The following is a 27,293-nucleotide window of genomic DNA, read 5'->3' on the forward strand; positions in this document are numbered from 1 at the left end:
GCTGAGGGCCCTGTTTTTTCCATGGCACGGCAACATTGTATCTTCCATTGTTATAGCAGACAGAGCGGCTGACTTTCTCTAAGGCCACTTTCTCTTCTTCGGAGCACACCATTCGATCACGTACTTCAGTCCCATAACTCTCAATCTCCCAGAACCGCTTAAGGGATTGATCCGATTCACAACAGCCTCTGGTTACACTAGTCAGCCCAACGTCCTGGGTAAACAGTGTTCGGATGGCGTCTGTTCTTGTTCCAGACTTCACTCTACCATCCGGAGGTCCAATGCAAGTCCACCCAAGTGGACCCAAACGAGCCACCGGTTCACCCACCTTTCCACGGATATCAACAAAAGAATAATGTAAATCGGCGTTATCAACACCTGTCAGCAAGTCCACCAAGCCATCCTTCGCTGGTGACGCAAAATCACACAGGGCAAGGTGAGGCCACTTGTTTCTGCTTGCTCCCCAATTTTCAACTTGGTAGTTTCCGGTCACACTGCAGGGGAAAGTCTTCACTTCGATCTCCCTTTTAAACTGGCCATTAACACTATCGATCTCTATCCTCAACGGCATGGTTTGGAATATCTCTTAGGAGTTGTTCAACACATGGACTTTCACGGTTTGATAGGACTCCATAGGTCCAAGAGCTCCAGCCACTCTTTCATTCAAAAACGAATCATTTGAGGCATCGTCTAGGATTGCATTTACTTTAATCTTTCTGCCTTGTGCCTTAACCCATACTGGAATAGTACGCTATGAGTAAGCTTCATTTAAGCGTCTTGAGTTTTGAGTTGTCATAGCTCGCGAGATGGGACTGTCCTCTCCCTCGGGCAATGGTGCAAAATTGGCTGTCCCTTCCCCTGAAGCAAGTGAGGGATAACTGTTACTTTCTGCGACTGGCTGTACACTCTCCGCTGGTTGTCTACGACGGGCAAGCTTTGGTGTAGAAGACGGTGATGATTTCCGCGGCAACCACCAATTTGGCATGTTTGCGACTTTGTGATCACCAGACAAGCACCGGAAACATAATCGTTTGTCCTTGGCCAGCTGCAATCGATCCTCGTAACTCTTTTGAAGGAATGCTGTGCATGCCCATATTCCATGATGCAGGGAGTCGCAACACATACAAGGTGGCTTGTGATAAAATTGGCCTGAGCCAGGCGGTCTCCGGGTTCGGTTTAACCGTTCTGATCCTACGTGAAAGTTTCGGGACTTGTGTCTTTTGGAATTTCTGTTTGAAGGTTGCCATTCGTCTGCTCTCTCTGTTACAGCTAAGCCATGAGCCATCTCCATTGCTTCGACTCGAATTTGCACCTCGTCTTTGAGCCAATCCTTTAAGCTTATAACAGATCACTCCTGGCCCTTTTCCGCTAGCCAACGGCTGTATCTTTGCACCTGAGCCTCTGCGAGTTTCTTCACCAATAAATTATGCAATGTTCCTTCTCCTAGTTTTCCATTGCGCCCCTCGGCCTTAGGTTTAACAAGAGTTATTCTGACCAAGTCTAAAAATTTTTCAAATCCTTGAACGTCATTACTTCTCAGCTAGGGCATTTTCTCCAGCTGATCCATTTAGGCCTGCAGTTGCCGCCGCTGTCCGCCGAACTTGGATGTCAAGATTTTTTTCGGATCTTCGTATTCTGGCTCTGAAACTCCAAACCCTCGGATGGCTTCAAGTATGCTGCCGAACAAGCTGCCTTAATCTCGCCATTTTAAGATTTTACTGGCTCTTTAGATTGGTCCACAATTCAGATAAACAATACACAGCTCGTCCAGAATATCTAGCGTGTCTTCCAGAGGCGACCAAAGCTGCTCAATATCTTTCTCGACGGCATATGCATCCTTTGGTGTAATGCAACGCTTCTCCAGTGTGGTGGCTAGTTTTGGTCTTCTCGGATTTTCGTAAGCGACTTTGTCGTTTTAGCTTGATAGATGCTTTCTCTTTTTCCAGTTTTGGCTCATCGTCCTGTTTGTCGGTCTGTTTAATTCCCAGAGCATTATCGGTGTCAGGATTTTGCGCCTCGTACATTTTGAGCGGCAAGATGATCCATCACAACGCAGCAAACATTTAGCTTTTCAGATTGCTCCCATCGTGGTCGCCAAAAAATGTAGCTACGATGAGACACGGTAAACAAATCACACGATTTGGGCTCCGCTTTAAAGCAAAAATTTTCCCTTAACAAGAACGGTTACACTACTTCTCCACTCGAACTAAAAACCTGCTTTACTTTCAACCGCGTGCTCACTCTTTTTTTAAAACTCTCAAGAACTAAACCCGAAGATTATGTAACAAGACTGAAATCTGATGATTACTTAACATACTGAATTGCGTGACGCGTGTCACTAGTCTTAAAAAGTCTCTTGGCCAGATATTTTTTGATAAAAGAAAAAAATCGAGGATTCTAGAGGCGTTTAATGCAAGGAATTGACTTCTAGAGAAAAATTGCGAGGGCCGTGATTGAAAATCCTGTTTCATCTTCTATCTTCTACTTCTTAGTCTTTTTTTTTTCATCTTAAATTTCATATTACTATTATCAACTAAGGTTTCGTTGTTATCTTGCAGTGGCCCAAAAACCTGAGATTATTAAAGGTCCAGAGAACCAAAGTGTCTGGATCGGTTCCAACGCTACCTTTAGCTGCACTGCTAGGGGCTTCCCGAGGCCAACAATCCTTTGGAGAAAGGACAATGCTTCATATCCTTTACAGTCCAACTCCAAAGCAAGTGTTATTCACGACAACCGAACGAATCGCAGCCAGCTTTTTATAACGGGAGTAGAGATGGAAGATTATGGCAAGTATCAGTGTATTGCAAATAACAGCTTTGGGAGAAGTCAATCAGGAGTAGCTGTATTAAGCAAAGGTGAGATATTTTTGGAAATAGAGGCAAAAGTAAAGATCTTAACGAAGGTTAATGCAAGGAATTGACTTTTGGACCAAAATCTCAAAGGTTTAGAATTAAAATGCCTCTATCTCCTCTACATTTCTTCCCTAGTCCTCTGCTTTGTCTTCATTTTTTTTTCAGTCTTTCTCAAGTCATAATTCTGACTTTTACACTATACCGTTACCACTTTACCATTATTATCATTATTATATTGTTTTTTTGTTATTATTATCAGTACTGTTCTTATTTCACCGCTTAAATCTAAGACTACGGACTCGAGAGGAACTTCTATTTTTTTCATAGTTAGTCCAGCACTTACTCCCGCAGCCTCCGAGAATGGAAAGCCAAAAAATTCAGCATCTCACACTACTACAATCGCTGTATCATGCACTCTGGTGGCTTCACTTATTTGTTTAGTCATTGGGTTTGTGTGGATTCGGCGTAGAAATCGTGATAAAAAGGTAAATAATACTTCACACGACATTCCCGTCCATAAAGAAAGGGAAAGAGTTTGATAACAGTAATGCTAATAATAATAATAATAATAATAATAATAGTAATAATAAAAATAGTGATAATAACAATGATCAAAACTTTGCAAAGTTTTTCTAATCTCTGTATCTCGCCTCACAAATTAACAAAGATCGATGACACGCGAAAAACGTACCTTCCGTGGAAACTGGTTCATGGCTGGTCAATCCTAACATTCCTTCGTGTGCCAGCATAAGTGAGGTTGCTTACAATGATTGTCGTTAGTTCGGCTAAGGCTTAGAGTAAGGCTAAGTAAAACGCCCATTTCTGTCCCTACTTGTTCTTTTCTCCTCCAAATTATCCTTTCCTCCACTTTGGTCTTAAAAACAACTTATGCAGAAGGATTCAGGGACCCGTGCTCGACCATGCATTTTCACTGAGTTTATGGAGATGTTCAGCCTGAAAAAGGGCTGTATTTCTTAATTACATACCTTCAATTTGTCAAATTTGAGGGTCATCGTAAGGAAAAATGCATTATCATAATTACCTTTTGTCTTCAATTATAATTCAATGACAGGACAGAAAACGTGCGACAGAGGTGTATTTAGACAAAGGCAAGCACTTGCCAAACGGGATAGAGGACCTTGAAAATGACTGGTCGCCCAATACCCAGACCATCAAGAACCCCGAGGAAAGGCGCCCGTTAGTGGGGGATGGAGTAAGGGAAAGAGGGCTTCCAGACGGAAGCGAGCAGGATGATACGATGCAAGGTATAGAAGAAAGAGATCAAGATAGGTTAGTTTCGGGTCAGAGGTTTGGTACTGACATTTTCACAACTGATAAATGTGTTGACCTGGTTGTCGACGATCAGCGACCGATATCGTCTCAAGAGACCGAAGAAGGATGCGAAAACTTGGAAAATCTTGAAGTATTCGATGAAATACTCGGAGAAGGCGAGTTTGGAATCGTCTACAAAGGTCGCTATGGTGGGAAAGACGGAAACATGACAGATGTAGCTGTTAAAAAGCTAAAAGGTATGTACACGACATCAAAATGTCAAATTATTAATTCCTAAGTGCAGTGGTTTACCACTGAATTGATTTTTCGTCCTTTAAACTTTGCGCCATCTTACTTTTTCGTCATTTCTCCCCTTGCTGAAAACACCCATTAAGTCTACTTCTCTCTCTTCTGAACGCTCTTTGCCGCCTCGCTTTGTTTTCCATATCATGTATTTTACAATAGCCAAGCAATTTAAGAGGTCCTCCTGCTTTTATCTCTGTGCCACTGTAGACCTTAGTGCTATTGCCAAAGAAACCCTGCTTAATGAGATAAGGACCTTGAAGCTTGCTGGGAAACATCCTAATATTGTCACTTTGATTGGTACGCGGATAGAGGAAGGTAAGTCACTTTTCGACCAAGTAACGTATTAGAGATAGGCAGGTTCACCAATAAGGTAACGTTTTATCCAAGTGTAAGATCAGTTTGAACGGTGCTTGTGTTGATATTAAGATTAAAGAAAACTAGTAGACTTAGTGCTCTATCCATTCTAAACTTAGTGTTTTATCCACTCTATCTTAGTGCTCCATTAGTACCTCCCGCAAAAAAGTCCTATGCTCTATCCCTTAAGGGTTAGCTCAATGGATAGAGCACTGGACTGCTGTGCGGGAGGTCGAGGGTTCGAGCCCCGGCCGGACCAACACTTAAGGTCTTAAAATAATTGAGAAGAATATGCTACCTATGCTACCTTTCTATCACGAAATGCTTAGATATTCTAGTCTTATCGGATAGGGACGAATAAATAGCAGTCTCGTCTCCCGCAGGGTTAGGGGTAGGAAACATTAATTTCCCACGCACGAGATTACTGTGTGATGGATGTCCTCCCCTGGGGTGGGATGGGTGGGTTATAAGGTGAGATCGTTCCATGGACTGAAGCGGCTGCCAGAGGCGCCTGATACTGCTGACTTCCAATCTCAACCTTATTAGGAATGGGTGGGAATTGGCCCTGAAAAGCCCCCATGGGGAGTGGTCAACTAATGTATGTATGTATGTATGTATGTATGTATGTGTTATGCCAAAAATCTGTGCTTCTTGATCGGAAACCATTTGATGCTATGCTAAGTTCTGGGGGATTCATATGGAATTTGTTTCTTCGTTTTTCTGGCACCAACTTAACTTATTTTTACCGACGAAATCACCTTTTGATCAACTCCAGGGGCAAATATTTTTCAATTACTTTCTCTTGTTAACTTTTCTGCTGGTGTTTGTTCTTCTTTCACTAGGAAACGTTCTTGTGGTCACTGAGTTGATTCATGGTGGCAGTCTGGAAAATATTTTAAAGGCCAAGAGGGCTCCAGGGGAAAACAACAATTATTATAACGTCTGCTGTAAGCTTAATGACCGGCAGCTGGTTACAATTGCATTTCAGATTGCCGCGGGAATGCAGCACTTAGAAGAGAGAAAGGTAAAACCCGTTGACAGTGCGTAGAAATGTTAAGGTAACTTTGTTTACCTTCCATAACCGATGACTGCTCTCAAGTGATTATAAACAGCTCTAAATATAACGCTGGCAGCTCGAGGTTATGAAGGGCACGTTGGGGTTCTTTTGCACTTTGGTATAAGCCACTACTTAGTCATTCGTGAGTGTCTGCTAAGCTAAAGATTTATAAATTGTCTTCTCTCACAGTTCGTTCATCGCGATCTGGCAGCGAGGAATATTTTAGTTGATGCCAACTTGGTGGCTAAAGTTGGAGATTTTGGATTGGCCAGAGACATATCTGATGCTGGTATATACACCATAACCTCCAACGTAAGTACGCTTTGCAATCAGTTTCAACGACCAAGCAAAAAATCAACAAACTGAAATGCATTTCAATTGATGGTCTTCCATAGTATAATCGAACACATTGAATTAATTCCCCCCCAAAGAGCTGGGTATTACGTTTACTTAATTAATTATGGTTAATATTTGTGCTGATAATAATGACAACAATAATGATGATAACTATAATAACGGTCAGGATAACCACCCCCTTGGATTTTACTGGTAATGAAAAATAATTAGAAAATGTTACATATCTTAACGTTGAAAAAGAAATCGCATAAACGTACTGAATGCATCATTCCGTTGCATGAGTCAGCCTCTTCCCATTCTGATATGGCCTTGACTCTACTACAAACAGGACCTTGCTCACATGAATCTGTCTTTTCAACAGGGCAAGGTTCCGTGGAGATGGTCGTCTTTAGAATCTCTCCGAGATCTGCATTTTACATCCATGAGCGATGTGTAAGTTCATTTTGTATTTTAATACTGTCAGATAGCTGTCTCTTGACTTACAGCCGGAGGTGTTGGTCAGCAGAAAGGATCTCCAAAAACGTCATCTGCCCGCCGGCTCCGCTATATTCCTCAAAGCATTACTATGGTTACATCTGGGCTTCATTTTACGTTATTCGCTCGTCTCCATGTCCATGCATGGTGTATGTTTACCTATTTAAATTTATTGACACACCATGAAAAATTAGCATGACCTAAGTAATTTCTTCTTTCAAATGGACAATCTTATGTTCATATGGGTTGATTGAAATTTATATCAGAGGCCAGGTCCGACAGGAAAGACTCAGCGAAGTCTTAAGCGATGCAAATATTCATTGAACCTTAAAGAATACTACGAGACTTGATCTTTAATCAAGTCAGTGCTACTCCTCTTAACCAGAAGGTCATCAGCTTCTTCCCCTAACTTATTTAAGTTATTAAAGCATTGATGCTTATTTGCAGGTGGTCATTTGGTATTGTCTTATGGGAAATTGCCACTTACGGTAAGTGTCGTGTGATATTATGTGCCACACCCTATGAACTGGAAGTCATGTACTCGCCTTCCAATCCATAAAGCAGCCCAAAGTTAGGAAGGCTCCCCTGTTAAGCTAACTACATAGACACGAGCATCTTCATTTAAAAAAATGCGTATTACCAGTCAGACGAAATGAAACTACATTATTTTTGTCCCCGAGCTGCGCTTCATTTTGTATTTGTATTTTTTCCTTAAAGTTTCTGCTGAAATACTCATTGTCTTAGATCCTTGTCTCTACAACCGAATTATTTAAATCATGATGATCTTCTTTCAACCAAACAGGTGAGTTGCCATACCCTGACATCTCATCACCAATTGCCTTGGCGAGTCGACTGGCTACAGGATACCGGATGCCTCGTCCCGATCAGTGCTCGGAAGAACTGTAAGCTTTAAAGTATTGCATAATGCCGATAGAAAATGAATTGAATGATTGATAATTTTGTAGAGGACTTCAAACAATGAAAAGTTAATTTGCCATATTTTAAAAATAATTGAAAAGCGTTTTACTCTTCGAGACAAGTCTTGCAAGATCCTTTGACACACACTTCCTCTCGTTGAAAATCGAAACGATGCATGGAATGAGTCGTCATGATTTAAAATTTTTTTGCATATCAAATGTCACACTCAGCAAATCAGTGATCTTTCCAATGATCATTGTCATTAGTTCAAAATCCCCCTTTGTACCTCTTTCCACGTTTGATACGGTCGATCCAGATGTTGACATTGTCAGCTTCAAGAAAACGTTAACTAATACTGCATTAATTCTTTAGATATGAGCTAATGAGTTCTTGTTGGAAAGAAAATCCTATGATGAGACCAGCCTTTTCACAGATCGCCCAACAGCTGAAGAATTTTTTGCGAGAAGTGAAGGTAATTAATGGTCGTATTTACAAGATTTCCATTTCTTCCCTTCAGTATCGCCTTTCTTAAAACCTTATCTGTCCTCTTCCTCCTTCAATTTTTTTTGATCGATGATTCAATATACCCTTTCATGAACGCCTCTGTCACCCTGTCAGTTCTTCTGGTAAATTTCCATCTCATGCCATGAATACACTCATCCTTTCGTAAACATAGTCATCCATCCGCTTGCTTGTTTTTCCGTCCTTCTGTCGACATCTGTAGAACTCTCCCTTCTTGTGCTTGTTCCTAACTTCATTCATTACTTTTGTTTGATTCATGTAAGGCCATTGTTTCTCTCCTTATTAATTTTTTTGTGACGGAATTATTAATGGCTGACTCTTAATTCCAATGATTTATTTCAGAGGACATATATGAATATCACAGAGGAAAACGATGGAGAGGCTTGATGACGCCCTGATGCTAGAGCAAAACCCTCATTTTATTTGATTAGTAATAGGAAGAAAATCGCGATATATCGAATACGTGCATGCATATAGCTTTAAGGCCTAACGTATAATAATAATAATAATAATAATAATAATAATGGTTTATTAACAGATTTATTAGATGGCTCTTCCCTGTTAAAATACATCAATTACAATTAAAATAGATCAAATTAAGTTATTCACAAATTACGCAATATGCAATTAAAAGTAGAAGTAGAATTAACAGAATAGTAATTACAGTAAAACTAACTAATCACTCTTTACTCTTTTACATAAAAAAAATTCCTTGAAGGTCTTACAAAGTTTCTGTAATCTTTACAGTTTCTAATAGATTCTGATAAATTGTTAAGTGCTGTTTTCGATTGGGACCACTAATTGTATTTGACCCAGGTGCCGACCACGCTCAAAAGAATTAGATTCAATTTGTTTCCTTTTAAGTGAAGGTTCCACACGTTTTCTTCACAATAGATAGTGCAAATCGCAGTAAAGGATAGACGGTCCCTCCTGTCTTACTTTCGACGCTGAATTGGTTAAGAAAAAAAATTGCTATCACGTAAATAGACTGGCTTAGAGTGGATTGGCTTTGCTAAGAAAAATCTAAGCGCTCATCTTGCCTGGCTTTTTAGCAACTCCTCCTTAATAATTTTCTTCGCTCGCACGAAAACTACACTTCTATCCTGCTCAAGCCGCTTCCTGCGTGCTTTATAACAGAAGAGAGTACAGTCCATGCTTCTTTATTTGTTAAATAAAAGATAGAACTTTTGAAAGACCATGACTTGCAAATGAAACCTTGACTTCAAATCAGAGCTACAGAGAGTCAGAAGCGAGGAAACACAACCACTTACGAGAGAAGTGTGTGACACTCGACAGAAGAAAGAAATACAAATGAATCTTCAGCATATAACATGGCAACAAATATATTACTGTCAACAACTTTCCCGAGTAATGATTATTATATCAACACGTAAATGAAGATAAGGGGAAAAAAAAAAAAGAAAAACCATTTGATCATATCACAGCCAGAATAACAATAAAACTCGACTTTATTTGCGGTTGGCAAGTGTTTAAGTTTATTTACAGGAAGAGGTTTGCCGGTTCACAAGAGCCGACACAAGAGACCGAACAATACACAACAGCTAACCGTTTTGTTTTCATCCAGAGTGCATCTGTTAAAGCCAGCAGAAAGAAAAATTTGGAACGGAAATCAGAATTATTTTAACGTCTGCATAGTTGTTTTCAGAAAAGGTCTCCTAAAAAGGAGTGACCTTGATTCGAAACATTTGAGGGATGGTAAACACATTGGCTGTTTCTCGAAGCTTATTTTTTTTTCTCGAAGCTCTGAGTTTTCCTCCTTAAATTTTTTTCATGTGAAATGGAGGCGATTGTTCATATATAATATGAAGTAAGAGAGCTTCAGCTGGTGGAGTTTTTTTGGAAAATTTTTCATATTAGGCTGTGGATAAAAAACATATAAAGACTGAAAATGATACAAATCGAGAACTCAATTATTGTAGTGTACCCTAGCTTTTCATTTCCCGGGAATTAAAGTAGAGATTGCAAAGTGAAAAGCACGCCACCTATGATAAATTAAACGCCTTGGATAGCCGGAAGTCACAATACTTTCTTTTCGCCAAACTTGTTATTGGACCTTATAATCTTTAAATCTCGCACAAGTTCTTAAAACCAATATTAATGCAGAAGCAAGTTGCGACGGAGGTCAAAGAGTAAAGAATTGAAAATAATTGAAAAAAGGATTGAGTGTAAATAATCAAGAAAGTCATTCCACCCTTTGTCTGATCTCTTATGCAGAGAATTTGTAACAGTGAGGTCTGATCCACAAAGCCAATGCGACCCTCCTCAAGTCCAATCTTGCCTGTTCCCCTGCCCCCTCACCCGCCCCCCCATCCGCTCCCCTCACCACCCGCCCCCCAACAAACCAAGATTTTGGTCCTAGAGGGATGGTGAAGACCTCATTGTCTCCCAACCCTCCTCTACTTCTCAAAAAAAAAAAAAAAAAAAGGAACGAAAAAGGCAAAATGTGTGGGGTAAGTCTTAATAAAAAGAAGTTCTGAAGACCTGACCTCTGCATCAAAGTCCTCAAATGAATAAGAAAAACTCGCAAAATTTTCTAGCTCAAGCATAACATTTCCCTCGAAGCGTTTATAATTGGTGTGTAGATGCTTAAAAAAAGACTTTCGCGCCTCCCTTCTGGTTCAGCAAAAGCTTGTTCGAGAAAACAAAATCAAAGCCATTTCATGGAGAGATAACTTAGCAAAGGGTAAATAGTGGCTTGGAAAAGGTCGCCCCTAGTATTTTTATTCCAAAGAAGTCGAGGCAGTTGAGGCCAAGAGAGAACGAGAATACGACTACAACAAGAAAGTAACAAGATAAGATTGATTTATCATCAAGGTAAATTCAACACGGAAATAAATTAAATGAAGTTTGACAAGAGAAGCCGTCTTTTACCTTCAATCTTTAATACAAATTGCAAATTAATCGCATTGAACAAGTCAATTGAATCAACTTGGGAACAGCTTAAAAAAGACTACAAGATTTATTAGAATAAGCTGCCTTGATTATCTGCCTAGTTAAAAAATTAGTGTTGAAAAATACTCGAAACTCGAAAAAGGATAAGATATATGATAAAAAATTGGCACTGAAGTAATAACATAAAATAAATTAAGCAATTTGTTGCGATAAAAAATAAGGCACTAAACTTATCAGAAAAAAAAAATTAAATAATTTCTCCCGAAAGCAAAGCTCGTGATACTAATAATCCGTAAAACTACAAAACTTTATGAGATCAGCACAAAGAAAACGATTAGCAATTTTAACGTCTAGCCAGGACAATTCTGATGAAATGCTAATGAATCCTAATTAATTATCTTAATGAAAAATTCAAGCACGTATAATTAAGGGTAATCTCCTTTCAAACGTGAAAGATTAATTCTTCACGACGAGAGTCTCATCATTCACATATTCAATGATTCCTTTCAAGTGATTAGTCAACCAATTTACTATATCAATATTCTTCTAATGCATAACGTTTCAATTGTCCATGTAATATATTATAACGAAAAATGTACTGCATTTTCTCGGACAAGCGCCTGGGAGCTTATTTAGCATTTCGGCTACAAAGGTGGAACGTTTATTAGAGAAAGGCGCTTATTCGAGAGGGGTTCTTATCAAGAAGCTAGAAACCTTTACTGAATCCACTCTTGTTGTCACTCAAAATAGTTTAAAGTCTAGGGAAACAGAATAGAAGCTGTTGTTCCCTAAATACCCGATGGTCGTCTCTCAGGCTGGTGTCCGACGGTTTCCTCTTCATCTGAGTCCTTAAGAAGCAGAAAAACAAAAAAAGAAAAAACTATGAAAAACATTTCAGGCATTTCAATAGTTAGAGCGATGGTTAGAGTTGAACCCCCCAGTTAATTCAATCCCTGGATGTACGCAAAGCTTAGACTGTCCTCTGTGCCGCACCACAAAAAGCCGGGACTTGAAAGTTTCATTACAGAACGTTTGAACATTTTAGTATCCTGTTACAAGGACTACTATACTTTATAGAATAATTGAGATACAACGAGTGCAAGGATTGGTCAAAAAACTGTCGTTTATCGCTACGGTAAACCGATAGAAAATTGAGACTGTTAAATTTTATTCTAATTCAAAAAGCTTCGAAAATTCGGTAAACCCAAAGAAAATCGAAACATTTTAAGTTAACTCGAGATGGTGTTGAATAAAACCCTTACGTGTTCTCCAAACATCCCAAGTGGGTTATCACACTGATAAAGAAATAGAACGGGTACGGTCTATTGGTAAAATTGGTACATTTTGGACTCTCCTATCACTGAAAGGGTAATCTAACAAAGTAACCGCGCACAGCAAGTTGTAACACAAAGGCCATCCAAAATGAAACTCTACGATATGTCTACTTACACTGCTCCATGACTGTTCATCACCACTTGCCTCACACCACATGACAGTACCAGCAGACGTAGAGTTTATCACATCCTTCATCTTCAACTTCTTGACACGAGCCCAAAGCTGACGATTTCTCTGAAACGTTGTTTTCGTATCAACATATTAATTACTGCCAAGCTCAAGTTTTGATTCAACTTACATTCAGTGAGATGTATGTGATTTGAAAGCTTTCCTCGTGTTCTCCCAACATCCCAAGTGGGTTATAATGTCACAAACAGATAGAATGTGTAGCATATTGCTTAATATTAATGCAGTTTGGAGTATCATATCAAAAGGTGGTCTAACAAAGTAAACGCGTACAGCAAATCATAACAAAAAGGCCATCCGACATGAAATTCTATGATATGTAAACTTACAGTGCTCCATGACTGTTCATCATTTCTTGCCTGACAACATCTTGATGTCCCAACAGACGAAAAGTCTCTCAAATCCTTTGGACTCAAGTTATTGACACGAGCCCGTAGCTGACGGTTTCTCTGAAACGTTGTTTTCAATTAAACATGTAAATACTACCAATTCTAAGCTCATGTTTTGATTCAACTCAAATTCAGTGTCTGTTCCCTCCTCCAGCAAAACAGTATTAATCATCACGACAGTGTGATTTCTCAAAGGAGAGGCAAGATCTAAAAAACAACTCATTGTTATCTCCTTCGTTAACACATATACATTAAAATCTATTTCTAACCGCTGTTTCAGACTCTGAAAAGCAAACTTAACAGCTTAAACCTCAACAATGAAAGGTGCCATTTTGAAAAACAAAAAAAAACAACAAAAAAAAAGCCTAGTAACCTGGCCGTGCACAAAAAAGGCGTGGTGCACGAAGGTACTGCTCATTTGAGGTAAAAAGAAGTTCTTTTGTGAAGTGCCTTATAATCTTTGAACATATCACTCTTAACAACTAAGAGTGACTTGCATCTTATTTCTCCCTTCAGTATCACCCTTGAATCAAAGATGAAAAGGTCAAAAGAAATACAGATCACCAACAAAACAAGTTCCTCATTGTAAACAAATTCTCCTTGTCAGCGCCTTATTGAGAAATAATTATAAGAAGAACAGTTTGGAGAATATGCATACCGATGCTAGGGCACGAAGTTAACATAACACCAATATAATTTGTAAGAGATGCAAGTCTAAGAACACATGTTATACAACTATGACACCTCACCTTGCACAGATTTTTATTTCTTTCTTTAATTCTCCTTTCTCTATTGGTTTTTTCCACTGCGATTGAACGTTTCAAACTTTTTACTCTCTGCTTTTCTTTCGCCAACATACGTTTCATTTTCTTCACTGCATTGGTCTCTGCTTGCGAAAATGCTTGTGATGCTTCCTCTTGCATTCTCTTTCTGTACTCCTCTCGACGTTTATTCAGCTCAACCGTTACAAATTTTATTACCTTTATTAAAAAAAAAATTAAATATCACATCAGTTTCCTCTCTAAAATTCCCTCCCTTACTTCCTCTCTTAAAAACGTTGTTTACTTGTTTGATGATTGCGTGCCGATTCAGTGCAGCATTCCAGCCCCAACAACAACAAAAAAGAATGAGACAGACTCCATTTCTGAGTCGGTGTGTGGTGTGTGTTCACCACAGTTGTTTTTGTTCAGCTTGAATTCTTTTTAACAAAAAAGATATTGCAGTAAATGGTTTGAACCCGGGGGTAACATGTGAAGGTGTAGTCTGATCGTCCGGGTGAGTGTAGTCCTGAGAAGGACTGTTGTCGGTGGCAGTGACTGACGTTTCGACAACCTGTGCGGAAGTCATCATCAGAGTCAAGGTTGTCGAAACGTCAGTCACTGCCACCAACAACAGTCCTTCTCAGGACTACACTCACCCGGACGACCAGACTACACCTTCACAAAAAAGATATTAGGGGCATGACATTGCACAGTTTCATATTTTTGAATGAAATAAGGATTATGTGTGCTAAAGTGACGAGCAACTGCAGATTCTAACAAATTAAGTACAGATAACATTTATTTCACTAAACAGGTTGTTATAAATAAACCTAAGTAGCTCATGAGACGGACTTTGAATGAACATTTCAACCCCCTGATCCCCCCCCCCCCAAAAAAAAAACAGATAAACAAACAAAAAATAAATTAACACACAAGCGCAGGTACATGTTTAACTTGACAAATCACATTTTCTTAACACATTTTACCTCACCACCATCTAGAGTTTTCTGATCTTGTTCTTCAATGCGCTGCAGACAGGTACAGGGTGTGATGATAAAATTTAAACATTTTCAATAAAAAACACATACAGGACTATGAACCTGTTTAACATACACATGTGTACAACAGAGATGTTTAGTCCGATGAAGTACAAAATATGTAAATATATAAATATCAATCTTGATATTTAAGAGGTGAGAAGAGCATTAATTACCAAAGTTACAGTTGTACAAGCACCACATGCAGAAAACCCCTGAGCTAGGGGCTGGTCATTTCAAGTTTAGCCAAAACTGCATTCTAAGCCATCTTCAATTTTTCCGATGATCCTTTTATCTTAACTTCTATTTTTTTGAACAGAGGCAATAAATGGGGCTAAAGCTAATAGTGGAAGGATATTTCTTTAATTAAATCAACCCCCTCAAAGAGAATCCCTGAGGCTCACTGCTTGTGTAAAACGGCTGTTTTGGGTCAGACAATGTCTAAATAAGAAGTCCTTAAAAGTTTAGAACTGTTTCCCAATGAATCATATAATATCAAATGTTAAAAACAGTAAAGGGTGCAAGTTCTTAGGAATCTGCAGCGCCGATTCAGAGAGGGACAAGTTAATTTGGATTTATCAAGTGAGTTGATAATGTAAACTGGCCACCACAAAGGGTTTCCAAACCACTAGCCCTAGTCAGAGAAAAGGGCTACCACCAGGTTAATGCTTGAAATTTCAGCATCTTATTTCTCAGTCATTCAAACAGCTATGCAAGAAAGTTAAGGAGAAGGAGAGGGAAGAGGAAATGGAAGAAAATGAGAGAAGCCAAGGGGAAAAGAGAAGAGAATAAGGAAGAAGGAAACAAATGGGAGGGAGAAGATGAAGAGGAAAAAATAGCTCATTCCAAGCACTCAGTCAGAGGAGATGAACAAAATGGTCATGCAAAATATAGCATTTGCTGATTAATTAAGCTGGAACACAACAGTGTAAAAGGTTACACAGTCATTTCTCTGACAACTACAACCACCACATCTACTAACTTGTCATTTTTAGTGCTTCCACCCTTTTTGCTTGGTTTCCACTTATTGAGAAAAATATTGAAGGGAAAAGAAGTGGGGAGAGGGAAGAAGGCATTATGGAGAACAAAATGATGGAAGGAAAGGAGGTGGAGCTGTGACAGATGTAAAATGTGAGGAATGGAAAGAACAACAATAAAGAGATTATAAGGAAGAGGAGAAGAGACAAAAGAAGTTGAAATGATCTTCTCATATCTTGTATTTCACCATAATGAAATGCTGTAGCTTAATAATCTTCATGACAATACCTGGATATTGGCCTTAAGTGGCTATATCCTGTTGGCATTACATCACAGTAAATAATGAATGGTTGCTGTCTACATGCTATCTATTGGGTAGCATTGCTCCCTTGGAACTTAGAAATGAATAACTCACCTCAATGCACTCAAAAAATTCAATCAATAAATGAATCAAACCTCTAGTAATTTCCGAATCGACTCATTCTTCTCTAATTCTCTGGTAGCACTTTCTTTCAAAAGTTGCTTAAACTGTTAAAAAAAAAGTCCCAAATTAAGCCAATGATAGAACATTCGGTACTTCTAACGAAACACAAAGTAATACATGAACACCTTTAATGACTGGTCCTAGGGGAGGGACACACATTTAATGAAAATGTATCCTGTTCCAAAACCCACTAAGATTGGAGTTATATTTATCACATCAAGGCTTAGAACTCTAATTTGGCCACAAGGGCCACACCAAGGACCCAGCATGAAAACCTTAGCACCATCCTTCTTCATAAAGGTAATATGATCTATAAACAGCCAATCATATTCAGAGAAAGCTAAACCATGGCTGAGGTTTATCATCAGCAGGGTTCAACTGATGTGAATTTAAATTAATAAAATCCAGATTTAATGATAAATACCTGGTCACATGATGTCTGTGCATCTCAAAGGTTGTCAAGGACTTCGCTAAATTGCTGTTTGGAAATAAATGTAAGTATAAGTAATTTTGTTCTGAACATTGCAGACGTAAAATGAAAGTTGACATCTTGAAAAAGTGTGACTTAATGATTGAACAAAACATCATTGCAATATGTACTCTTTGTTTTTTTCCACTTTTTTCACTATGTAGCTATTTTTCAAGTTACATTTAACTGTCTCTACATTGAATCTGGCGGGAAAAAACCAAGGCAGCACTTATTTTAAATATTAGAGATACAATTAGGCATCAAAACAGGACTCTGTAGAAAGATCAAATGTATTTTTCTACTACAGATGGTAAAAACTATATCACCACCCTTAACTCAATGTATGCTGCAGGCATACATAAAGGTGAGACAACTAATAGACTCAAAAATACTACCTGCTGAACCTGTTCATATTGACGAGAAAGCCTGTCAAATGCTTCTGTCTTTTTTCTTAATTCCTGAAACCAGAAATGAATATTGAATTCAGATTTATATGCCCCAAGGCCCAACTTCATTAAAATTTACCCTTTGGAAACCTATTATATTCGTTTCTTTTACTTAGATTTGTACTTTAATTACTCAGGTTGAAAAGCATTTCCCATCCTGTACTTGTTTCCCATAGGAGTAAAATTGCATTAGATGCAAAATATTTTCAGGACATTAACATCTATACATACCTCAGTAAGAAATGAAGCATTTTGAAGTAAGGTACTGTTTTCCTGAGGAAAAAACAGTTACAGAGAATATTATTTTAACATGGTACATTACCCATTAGATTGTTATCAAGCAGTTTACACAAGAAATTCATTCCACAGTGATTATAGGTATCATTGATAGTCCTTAACCCAAGAAAAGAAGATTTATAAACTACCAGACATGATGTGTCAGTACAGTGAAATTTGTTTTTATTTTTTATGAGACAAACATCCAAAAGCTTGCAGCTTAAAGGCTTGACCTCATATCAATTTAAACTATAACATATATTTAACATATTGTAAATAACTCTGAAAGTGAGAAATACATCTGTAAATAATTACCTTGTGTACTTCATTTTTCCTTTTTTCAATCTCATTTCCTTCTTTTACTTTCTGAGCCAGTTTTCCTTTTACTTCTTTATACTTGATTTTCCTGAGATTTAACTGTTGTCTCAACTTTATGACTTTCTTTCTTTCCTCCACATTCCTCTTCTCAAATTCTTCCTTCTGCTTCTCTAGAAACTGGGTCAACAAGATTGATAAGACAACAACACTTAAGTCATCCCCAATAAATACTACCTTTTTAACCAAATAATGTAAAAGGGATATTAATATTTATACTACAAATAGCTGCATTTATTATTCCACTACTATGTCATTTTACCAAATTCAATGCATGGGGAAAAAAATGTGCCATGGTATTAACATTACTGTAGAACAAGGAAAAAATATCCCAAAAATGGCCCAGCTGAATGATCCAACCTTTGATTTTTTTGTTTTTGTTTTTCAGGCTTGACTTTTACAAATTAAACAAACTTTTAAGTGCACTGGAATTTTTTGACACTCTGACACTCTTAATGAACTGCAATCATTACAATATATTTCAAATTATGTTTACTTATTGGTATTAATTTCAGAGACACAATTTTGACAAATCAAATTTCTGTATCAACACTTGTACTATGCTGACACACCAACTTTTCATCAAACAATGTTTCAAGATAAATACCTCAATCTTCCTTTCCAGAGCTCGCAACTTCGTTGCTTTCTTATTTAATTCCTGTGGAGAGGTAATATGACAATTAACATATATTCACAAAATGAGTCAGATCGAGAGACAGTAAGAAATTAACAATTATTATCTCACAAGAACATGTAATTCAAAACAATCAAAACAGACACCTTATTAAGCTCCTTGTTCTTCTTCTCTAAATTCTCACAATAAACCTATTTGTAAAAATAAAACAAACACTAACCTGATAAATTCATGTTTACATCAGGTTTACAAAGAATTTACATTTTGATATCTGTATCATATTTTAGTATAATTTCACAACGGAGCAAATAGTTTCCAGCAATCTGATTGGTCAAGCTGTTCCTTATATGATGCTGTATAAACCGCTCCATGCGGTTTATAAAAAATGTTAAAATAAAATGTTAATAAATGTTACTAAAATGTTATTAAATCTTTTAGAAATTTCTCTGTTGTTCAGCTCTGAAATTATACTAAAACAATTATTCGCCTCAGGTTCGGTGAATATCGTCAAATAATCCCCTCGACTTCATGTCGGGGATTATTCGATGATATTCACCTTGCCTTCGGCGAATAATAGTTAAATATTATTGCCTAAAACTTCCCTGAACAATGGACAATGTTAGAAAAGAGACTGTTTCATAAATTTAGTTTTAGCAGCTAGATCATTTAATAACAAACCTCTTTTGCCTTTGTAATTTCCTCACCTTCTGGGTTTACTGCTGTTTGCTGTCCCTAAAGGAAGAGGATACATATATGACAATAGTAACAACTACAAAAAAATACTACTCCATATTGGATTTATAACCAAAAAAGAAGCTATTCAGCTTCAATTCAGGATCAAATATTCCAATTTTGACGCCTCTTGAATAAATGCATGTACATACAGGGTTAATGACTGTCAAAGGGTTTTCTCATGATATAGAGAAAAACTAGAGAACATACATGTAAATAGAGACTGGCAAACTGTTTAGAATTTTATCAAAACACACCCAAAATTTACACTCACCCCAAATCCTACAGGAAAGCTATGATCCTGATATTCAGTGTTTTCTGCAGGTTTTCCATTTTCTTGCTGCATTGCAATTACCCTGTTACCTTGACACACGACACGAACAGCAGGGTGGTTTGGGGGATCCATGGAATGAGATATTGGAATCTTCATTGAGCTTGCTCCTTTGGGGGAAACTGGTCTTGGATCCTCTCTGAACATTCCCTCAGGTGGCAGGCCTCCAGAACTGATGGGCCTACTTGATGCATGCTCACTTTCACTAATTTCTGCTTCTAAATCTCCCACAGTCAGTTGATGAGAAAAATTTTCAGTCAACCCTGCCAACTGGTCACTGGCAGACCCCGCATCAAGACAGTCACTTGCAATTAGAGACCAATTAGGGTCAGTTTTGGTGGAAGTTTCATGGCCCTGTTCATCTGTGGAATTCTCCCCAACCTGTTTTCCTGAAGAAGCTAAAAATCAATAAGGATATACTGATAAATAATTCATAATATTGTAACATTAGTAAGTCTTTTTAACAACTTTCATTTCATTGTCTATAAGTATTTGAAGTTCAGCAGACATTTTTATAACCATTCTGATTTATTCACATAAATTACCTTAATTATACTTTTTAAGACACATTCTAGAATATTGTCAAAAATTAATCATATTCATCTTCCCTTTCTCTTTCTAAAAACCTCTTTGAACTCTTTGAGATCAGAGCTGCACTTTGGTTATTTTGAAACTTAAAATGCGGGGGGCTTATCTGATATTAGTAAGGTAATAAGTCAAAGAAAATCTTTTTGAATGAACTGGATGATTTCAAAGCACCACTTTCAGGAAACTTTCCCCCTACAAATCTGAGAATTCTGAGTTCTATCATCAATTCAGATAACGTGATGTATTTTTAATTTGTAATTTGAGAATTTTCTCCCGTTGCTTAACATTTATCTCCCCTAAGCGAATCTCTTTGAATCAAACTTAGATGAGGTCTAGCGTCATGGACAGTGAAAATCTGACCCACTACAGTGAAAACTTACCTTCCATCTCAATGACCACTGTAACAACCTTGAAAAAAACAATATGCGTATTAAAATCTTCATTCTCTATGAATGCCTCTACAATAGACTGAATAGTGAGTCCACCAACAGGCATTGTTGTCGATCTATCATAGTAGATCGTGTAGGTTGAAAGGAGGTCCAGATTGAAATGTAATCAAGCTGCGTATTTCGATTTGACTTTTCTTCGTATTAGAATCACGATAAAAACAAACCTGTTTAAAATCATTTTCACCAAGATTCGCTGCAAACTGAAACATAGTTCGACGACTGAAACTGCAGACAAACTATTCTCTAGACAGGGGTACAATGAAGGGTTGACGGGGGAACTTGGATGGGTCCAACTTGTGAAGTATCGACGCAAAACCCTCGTGATAATTTAACATTCAGAAAGCGAGATTTTCCCATTTTCGTCACTCATTCGCTTCTATATAAACAGTGTCCCCTGCTGGCAGTATTAGCAGTAGCATTTAACGTAAAGACCTTAAAAAATTCAACTATAATTCTTTCAGAGTGAAAGTCGTGGAAAACAGAAGCCTAAGACAAAGCGAAAGTGCATGAGTTCCAACTTCGGATCACTTTAACGTAAAGATCACTGAAACTCATAGATAAGAGGACCTTTACACATACCTGAATCAAGAATAAAGGGGTTTTCCTTGTTCAAAGAGAATTGCGCCAGAAGTTTGAAAACTTTCTCCTGATAAAGAAGTGATAGCGACAAAGTACGTTCAACCAAAGCAAACGCAGTCCCTTGTTCTGTTTCGTTCTGTTTTGGTTCTAATTAATCGGCTGTCAGGTGACTCGTTCCCGCGCCGCCGCTGACACAATGTGATATGTAATGTGATACAATGGGCAATCATATCCTGTGATTTATAGAGCGACACCCGGCTTGGGACTGGTTAAGAGACTCCGTTGCAATTATAAGTGCTCATTCAAGGAGTCAGGATAAGTAGAAAATTTGACTAGTATGAGCAACTTCCAACTGATCTCAGGAAAACATGCTATTCGCAATCATTGCGAACCGGATTATTGGCCTCTCACATTACTTTCCTTGAAGTTCTATCGTTCCTTCGTGTGATCGCATCGTTCTTCTAACCTAAACGAGGAAGAGCAACTTGCTACATAAATATGAAAGCGACTTTCGGCCAAAGGATGCGTTATTGTTCCCGCTTTATTTGCAGTCTTGCCTTACTTTTTTCGTCATTTTTCGACTTGCGACTTTAATGACAACATTTTGCCCACATCACAACTGCTTTATTCTCCTTAATAGCTGAAGATCATTGATTATGGTTCGTCGGCATATAATTATATATTTTTGACGCTTCGCTGATCTGCCGGAGGTGAGATCGACTGAGAGGTTAAGAGCAAATGTTACCAACGGTCAAACATAGTGGCAACAGCCAAAAAAATCGATTCGGCTCATATTCTCAAGTTAGGTAGGCCTTATGGTGAAACAAAGCACTGCTTACTTCGTTTTGGCTGAATATCGATTTATTTTCGAGAAAATCGATAATAACTGAATTTCGACCAAATGCCGCTCTTGGAGCTCAAAATTTCAGACAAATCTCGGAGCGTCGCGCCACGCCACGAATTGAAAACGCTTGGACCGATAAACACTACCAAATCTTGAAAAACAACATCAATACATATGTTCACAGCAATTTGATCAATTCTTGATAGTTTTTTTTACACAACGTAATTGACTTTAACCGACCTTCTTCTAGCAAGATTAAAAATAGGTCAAAAGTAGCCCGTTATTTAACTATGTGCTATACAAAATAGTCGACTGAAAATCTGGCTTTTGGAAGGCGAAGTATGGGTCTTTTCGACCTCCAAAGGATTCTTTGGGGAAATGATTCAGTGCGATTTAATCAAATTTTAAAGTTGGATAAATTGGGTTGATTTGACGGTGCCGTCAGTTGTTCGCAAATGTTCACATTCACACGCGAGCTCAATTGTTTCGCATTTTACATCCAATCTACAGCTTGTTTAACATAGAATCCAATGGAAACCCAATCATTTTTAAAAAGTGAAATTAATTAATTAATTAATTAATTTTTTAAACGTGGTTTTCATTCTAAAAATATCTTGTTCGCTCCATTCGCTAGATATTGACACCTGACTTTGAAAGGGTTTCCATTGTTTGCGCACTGGCGTGGCGCACAAAAATACAAAACATCTGGTTTCGCCCAGTGATTTGGTGGCTTTAGCTATGTGATTCAAGAAAAATTCATGAGGTACAATTAAAATTGTCGACGGTTCAAACGTGAGCGACTTACCTTGCTTTCCATTCCCTTAACAATGACAGTTCTGACAGTTGACTTTAAAATGGCTTTCTTAAGGGCGCGCGTACGGAATAAAAACAAACAATAACATTGCTGTTTTAATTTCTTGTTTTCTTATATTTATTCAGTTTTGCGATTCAAGAAAAATTCACTTCCTGACGAGTGAATTCCACGTTAAATTTCACGCGAAAAAAGCAATGAGTGCGATATCGGTTTTTCGCGTGAAATTTAACGTGGAATTCACTCGTCAGGCAGTGAATTTTTCTATAATATCATCTTACCGTCCATATGAGGGGATTGCAGTCCTAAAATTGTTGCATTGCTCTCTTAATTGCAACAGCAATAGAACTTGGCAGGATAGTCAACACATCCTGATAATGATTGTTTACAAAGCATATCTCGGGGTTTCTCTATTCCCATTTCGTTGAAATACTTCGCGTAAGAGATCTTTGTTTAAATATAAGTCTACAACCGAACCGTGAACCAAATGTAAGCGGAATATTGCTAGTTCAGAAACATGTTTCTCGCCTGCAGAATAACGCTATTTAATTCAAAATGAGGTTCACTGAAATAAAACGCAAAAATAAAACATTGGACAATGAAACACGTGGCTACAGGAACTGAGGTCGTTTGTTATATATACGAAACAGGAGCAAACAATTATCTAACTCCGATCATAATTTAATGTATCATAATTGAAAGTTTCATGGTACTTCGGGGGATAAAGCTCATTTTAGGACAAAAAAAGAGCGAAAGATCTGCAAAGGGCATAGCCCATCATACATCACTGCAGATGTGCGGCAAAGAAAAGTGTAGTGTTTGAATATTTGTTTATTTAAAGGAAGTTTTATAAGGGTCAAACCTGGAAAACCACAACTTTCGCTAAAATGTTTGTACAATCCAACGTTCAACAACTTTATATTTCTACTACTTCTTCTCCAGAGACTACTGTGCATTGCTAAGTTACTCGTGCCGGTGGAAAGACTACACGTTCACATTTTTCACACCCGCAGTTTTCCCGGCAGCGGTCTCAAAAAAGCTCACATCTGGAAATAAAACCATTTCTCTGTATCTCGGAACTCAAGAAACGCTTCGAGTAATCATTGCACCAGCTGACACAGCAGACTCGAGTGCGAGTCGGTATACCTACATCAAATACTTGCCGGCATTTTGGAGACAGTGGCTTTTAAAAATCAACTCAACTAGTTAGTTATTTAGTATTCTTGCCCAAGAAGGTAGCCAAGTAGTGATCTATCCCCCTCAAATATGGTCGGGCCCAAAGCCATCAATGCATTATATGACGAAATATTATAGAGCGTGGCTGATGCGTAATGAAAAGAAAAACATAAGCCTGTTGTCTGGTCAGACCAGAATGTTCACGCCCATCGGGAAAAGATTGACATCTAGATTTAACCAGAAAAAAGAAAGTAAACAAACCCATGTTGTGCCTATCTCCTTAAATCTTTTTTTCCAAGATAAGAGATTTAAGAAGTGAATGACTACTTCTTATAGAAGTCCAAAGCCATACAATGCATCATATGGCGATATATTATTGAGTGTGGTTTGATATAAAACAAATGACCGTTATGCCAACCAGTCACGTTCTCTTGCGCTCCGTCTTATTTTCCTGTTTTCTACTCAAATTAAGACCTCCTAGGGAATTTGACGATGTACAAAGGTGTGTAAGCACCCAGAGCTTCGTCTTGGATTACCTGAAGGAAGAAAGTCTCTACCATGGCTCTGCGAATGAATGTTTCTTGCCGTGCTTTCTTTCAAGTTGGGATCATCAAAACTCCAGCACATGGGATATTTGCATATGTTTGAGCGTGTACGATACTCCCAGAGAAACAAACAACAAAGCTCCTTTCGTCCCTGAGGAACACAACAACAACAAAGCCTGTCTCATTATCTACGCCAAGCGAAGCAAACGATCTCGCCGCCCTTGCTTATATTATATAAATTTTTGTGCCTGCTTTTGTCCTTCTCTTATACGCTGTGGAGACATAGAAGCAAACTCAGGCCCAAAGAAGTCGCAATAATGTCAAGAATGTGAGCAGACCTTAAGGAAAAATCAGAAGCATACAAAATGCAAATTGACTTGCCTTACCGTAAATTGTCAAAGCATCAAGAACAAAGTCGCCGATATTGCTGCAATCGTCGATCAATACAAACCAGATATAATTCTCGGCAATGAGTCCTGGCTATACCCAGATATTGAGAACAGCGAAATCTTCCCAGATAATTATAACATCTATCGAAAAGACCGCATATCTGACAACCATGGTGGCGTTTTCCAAGCAGTGAAGAAAGACATTATCGTTACTCATCGTGATGATTTGAATACGGACTGTGAGATTATTGGGACCCAATGTCAGATCCAAAATAAAGATCAAAATCTCTATTCTTCGCTTCCTTCTACCGCCCAAATAAGACCGATATAAACAGTCTACATGAATTTGACTCATCTTTATTCAAATTAAGCGATAGATTAAATACTAGCAATGTAATCGGGGCGGGAGATTTCAACGCCCCGGACCTTAAATGGAACGACCTTAAACTGACAAATTGCTCCTTCAATTCTGAACAGTTACTTGAAATCATCGATGGACATGGAAACATGGACTTACCCAACTAGTAAAGGAACCTACTAGAGATGATAACATTCTCGATCTTGTGTTGACAAATAATGTCAATATCATTAACAATGTTAGGGTAATCCTGAGAATAAGCGATCACGATATGGTTCTTTTTGAAGTGAACCTGGCATGTAGAAAGAAAAAGCCAGTGAGATGCAAGATTTATATGAGGAAAAGGGCAGATACCACCCGTATAAAGAAAGAATTACAAGACTTTGCGAACGACTTTGTAGAAGTGAAGAACGAATCCGTAGACACAAAGTGGAGTATATTTCAACAAAGACTCACAGGAATTATGGATTCCTGTATACCACACAAGTTTACTACCTCACGCTATAACCTGCCGTAGTTTAATCGTAGCTTGAGAAGACAGACAAGGAAAAAACAAAGGCTATACAACAGAGCGAAGAAATCTGAAAGCCAATCCGATTGGAATAAATTTAAATTATTCAGGAAGCAATTACATAAGAACTTGAATGAGTCCAGGAACAATTATCTTTCTGACTTTCTGGGTGATTCCATTAAACAAAACCCAAAGGCTTTTTGGTCACACATCAAAAAACTAGGAAGAGAGGGTACAGATACCCAGGACCTCAAAGTTAGAAATGAAGTGTTTATCGAACCGAGAGCTAAGGCCGAAGTGCTAAATAGCCAGTTCTCTAGTGTTTTCAACAACGAAGAATCAGAGAATATCCCAGACCTTGGCGAAAGCCCTATCCCGACTATTGGAACAATAAAAATCACAACCCGTGGAGTAGAAAAGCAACTTAGTGAGTTGAAGGTAAATAAAGCGTATGGCCCGGATGGAATTCCACCCTGGTTTTTAAAGGAAAATGCCTATGAAATATCACAGGTCCTTACTGACATATATCAAGGTTGTATTCATACCGGAACTGTGCCTATCCAATGGAAACACGCCAACGTATGCGCTATTCACAAGAAAGGAAATAAATCGGATCCTTCAAATTATAGGCCCGTGTCACTTACCTGCATTGCATCAAAGGTACTTGAGCATATTGTACATAGCCGTGTTATGAAGCATCTTTCACGATATAGGGTGCTCACTGATTGTCAACATGGCTTTAGAGCGAAACGATCAACAGAAACACAGCTCATATGTACCACTCATGACATAGCAAGTGCTATCCAGTCTAACAAATCAATTCACGCCGCAATCCTTGATTTTTCAAAAGCATTCCACAAAGTTCCCCATCGCCGACTCTTGAAGAAACTTGATTACTACGGAATTCGTGGCCCACTACTTAACTGGTTTGAATCGTTCCTAACACAGCGTACCCAATCAGTGGTAATTGAGGGGGCATCATCTGCCCCTGTAGTTACGACATCTGGTGTTCCCCAAGGAACAGTCTTAGGACCGCTACTGTTCTTAATGTATATAAATGACTTACCTGATACTCTTAAATCTACTGTTAGACTTTTTGCTGATGATGCATTGTTATATGGGACAATTTGTTGTGATAAAGACACAGCCGATCTCCAAGAGGACCTGTTTAGATTAGAAGACTGGCAACAAACGTGGAAGATGGAATTTAATCCTTCAAAGTGTAATATCATGTGTTTTACAACCAAGAGAGATCCAACAAAGCGAGAATACGTACTCTGTGGACAAATCCTAGAAGAATTGGAATCTCACCCTTATCTGGGGGTAATGCTCGATAACAAAATGAGGTGGTCACCACACATTGAAACAATCACATCTAGAGCAAATAAGGTCCTGGGACTTATCAAGCGAAACCTGTGGAATTGTCCAAAGTCAGTGAAAGAAACCGTGTATATGACACTTGTGAGGCCAAAACTCCAGTATGCCTGTAGCGCATGGGACCCACATTAGCAGAAAGATAGAGTCGCTCTAGAAAGGGTACAGCGGAAAGCAGCCCGCTTTGTCACTGGAAATTACGATCGAACAA

General features: G+C 38.3%; 3 protein-coding genes and 1 pseudogene across 3 annotated transcripts in view; 1 reads left to right on the forward strand and 3 right to left on the reverse strand.

Annotated features, from left to right (window-relative positions):
- LOC148740910 (uncharacterized) overlaps positions 1-1,291 on the reverse strand; it is a 1,348-nt pseudogene extending 57 nt beyond the window's left edge.
- Positions 1-9,308, forward strand: part of LOC148740909 (fibroblast growth factor receptor 4-like) — a 13,775-nt gene extending 4,467 nt beyond the window's left edge. Inside the window, exons 4-14 of the mRNA XM_088754902.1 lie at positions 2,559-2,855; positions 3,180-3,337; positions 3,925-4,381; positions 4,638-4,745; positions 5,627-5,808; positions 6,031-6,153; positions 6,560-6,630; positions 7,120-7,160; positions 7,475-7,574; positions 7,963-8,062; positions 8,455-9,308. Coding sequence (XP_088611028.1) covers positions 2,559-2,855; positions 3,180-3,337; positions 3,925-4,381; positions 4,638-4,745; positions 5,627-5,808; positions 6,031-6,153; positions 6,560-6,630; positions 7,120-7,160; positions 7,475-7,574; positions 7,963-8,062; positions 8,455-8,499 — 1,682 coding nt within the window. The 3' untranslated portion in view covers positions 8,500-9,308. The remainder of the gene's footprint in view (positions 1-2,558; positions 2,856-3,179; positions 3,338-3,924; positions 4,382-4,637; positions 4,746-5,626; positions 5,809-6,030; positions 6,154-6,559; positions 6,631-7,119; positions 7,161-7,474; positions 7,575-7,962; positions 8,063-8,454) is intronic.
- LOC148740890 (uncharacterized) overlaps positions 1-21,231 on the reverse strand; it is a 244,651-nt gene extending 223,420 nt beyond the window's left edge. The window contains exons 1-2 of the mRNA XM_088754496.1: positions 21,075-21,231; positions 20,427-20,454 (exon numbers count right to left, since the gene is read on the reverse strand). Coding sequence (XP_088610622.1) covers positions 20,427-20,433 — 7 coding nt within the window. The 5' untranslated portion in view covers positions 20,434-20,454; positions 21,075-21,231. The remainder of the gene's footprint in view (positions 1-20,426; positions 20,455-21,074) is intronic.
- LOC148740911 (uncharacterized) lies at positions 10,994-16,636 on the reverse strand. The gene is made up of 7 exons (XM_088754890.1): positions 16,620-16,636; positions 16,168-16,239; positions 14,683-14,724; positions 13,685-13,915; positions 12,876-12,995; positions 12,475-12,594; positions 10,994-11,873 (listed from the first exon to the last, which is right to left on the reverse strand). The coding sequence occupies exons 4-7, from the start codon at positions 13,856-13,858 to the stop codon at positions 11,814-11,816; spliced, it is 474 nt and encodes a 157-aa protein (XP_088611016.1). The 5' UTR covers positions 13,859-13,915; positions 14,683-14,724; positions 16,168-16,239; positions 16,620-16,636; the 3' UTR covers positions 10,994-11,813.
- Positions 21,232-27,293: the final 6,062 nt, after the last annotated feature.

This window comes from Stylophora pistillata, chromosome 1, assembly GCF_964205215.1.
Source record: "Stylophora pistillata chromosome 1, jaStyPist1.2, whole genome shotgun sequence".
Taxonomy (NCBI): domain Eukaryota; kingdom Metazoa; phylum Cnidaria; class Anthozoa; order Scleractinia; family Pocilloporidae; genus Stylophora; species Stylophora pistillata.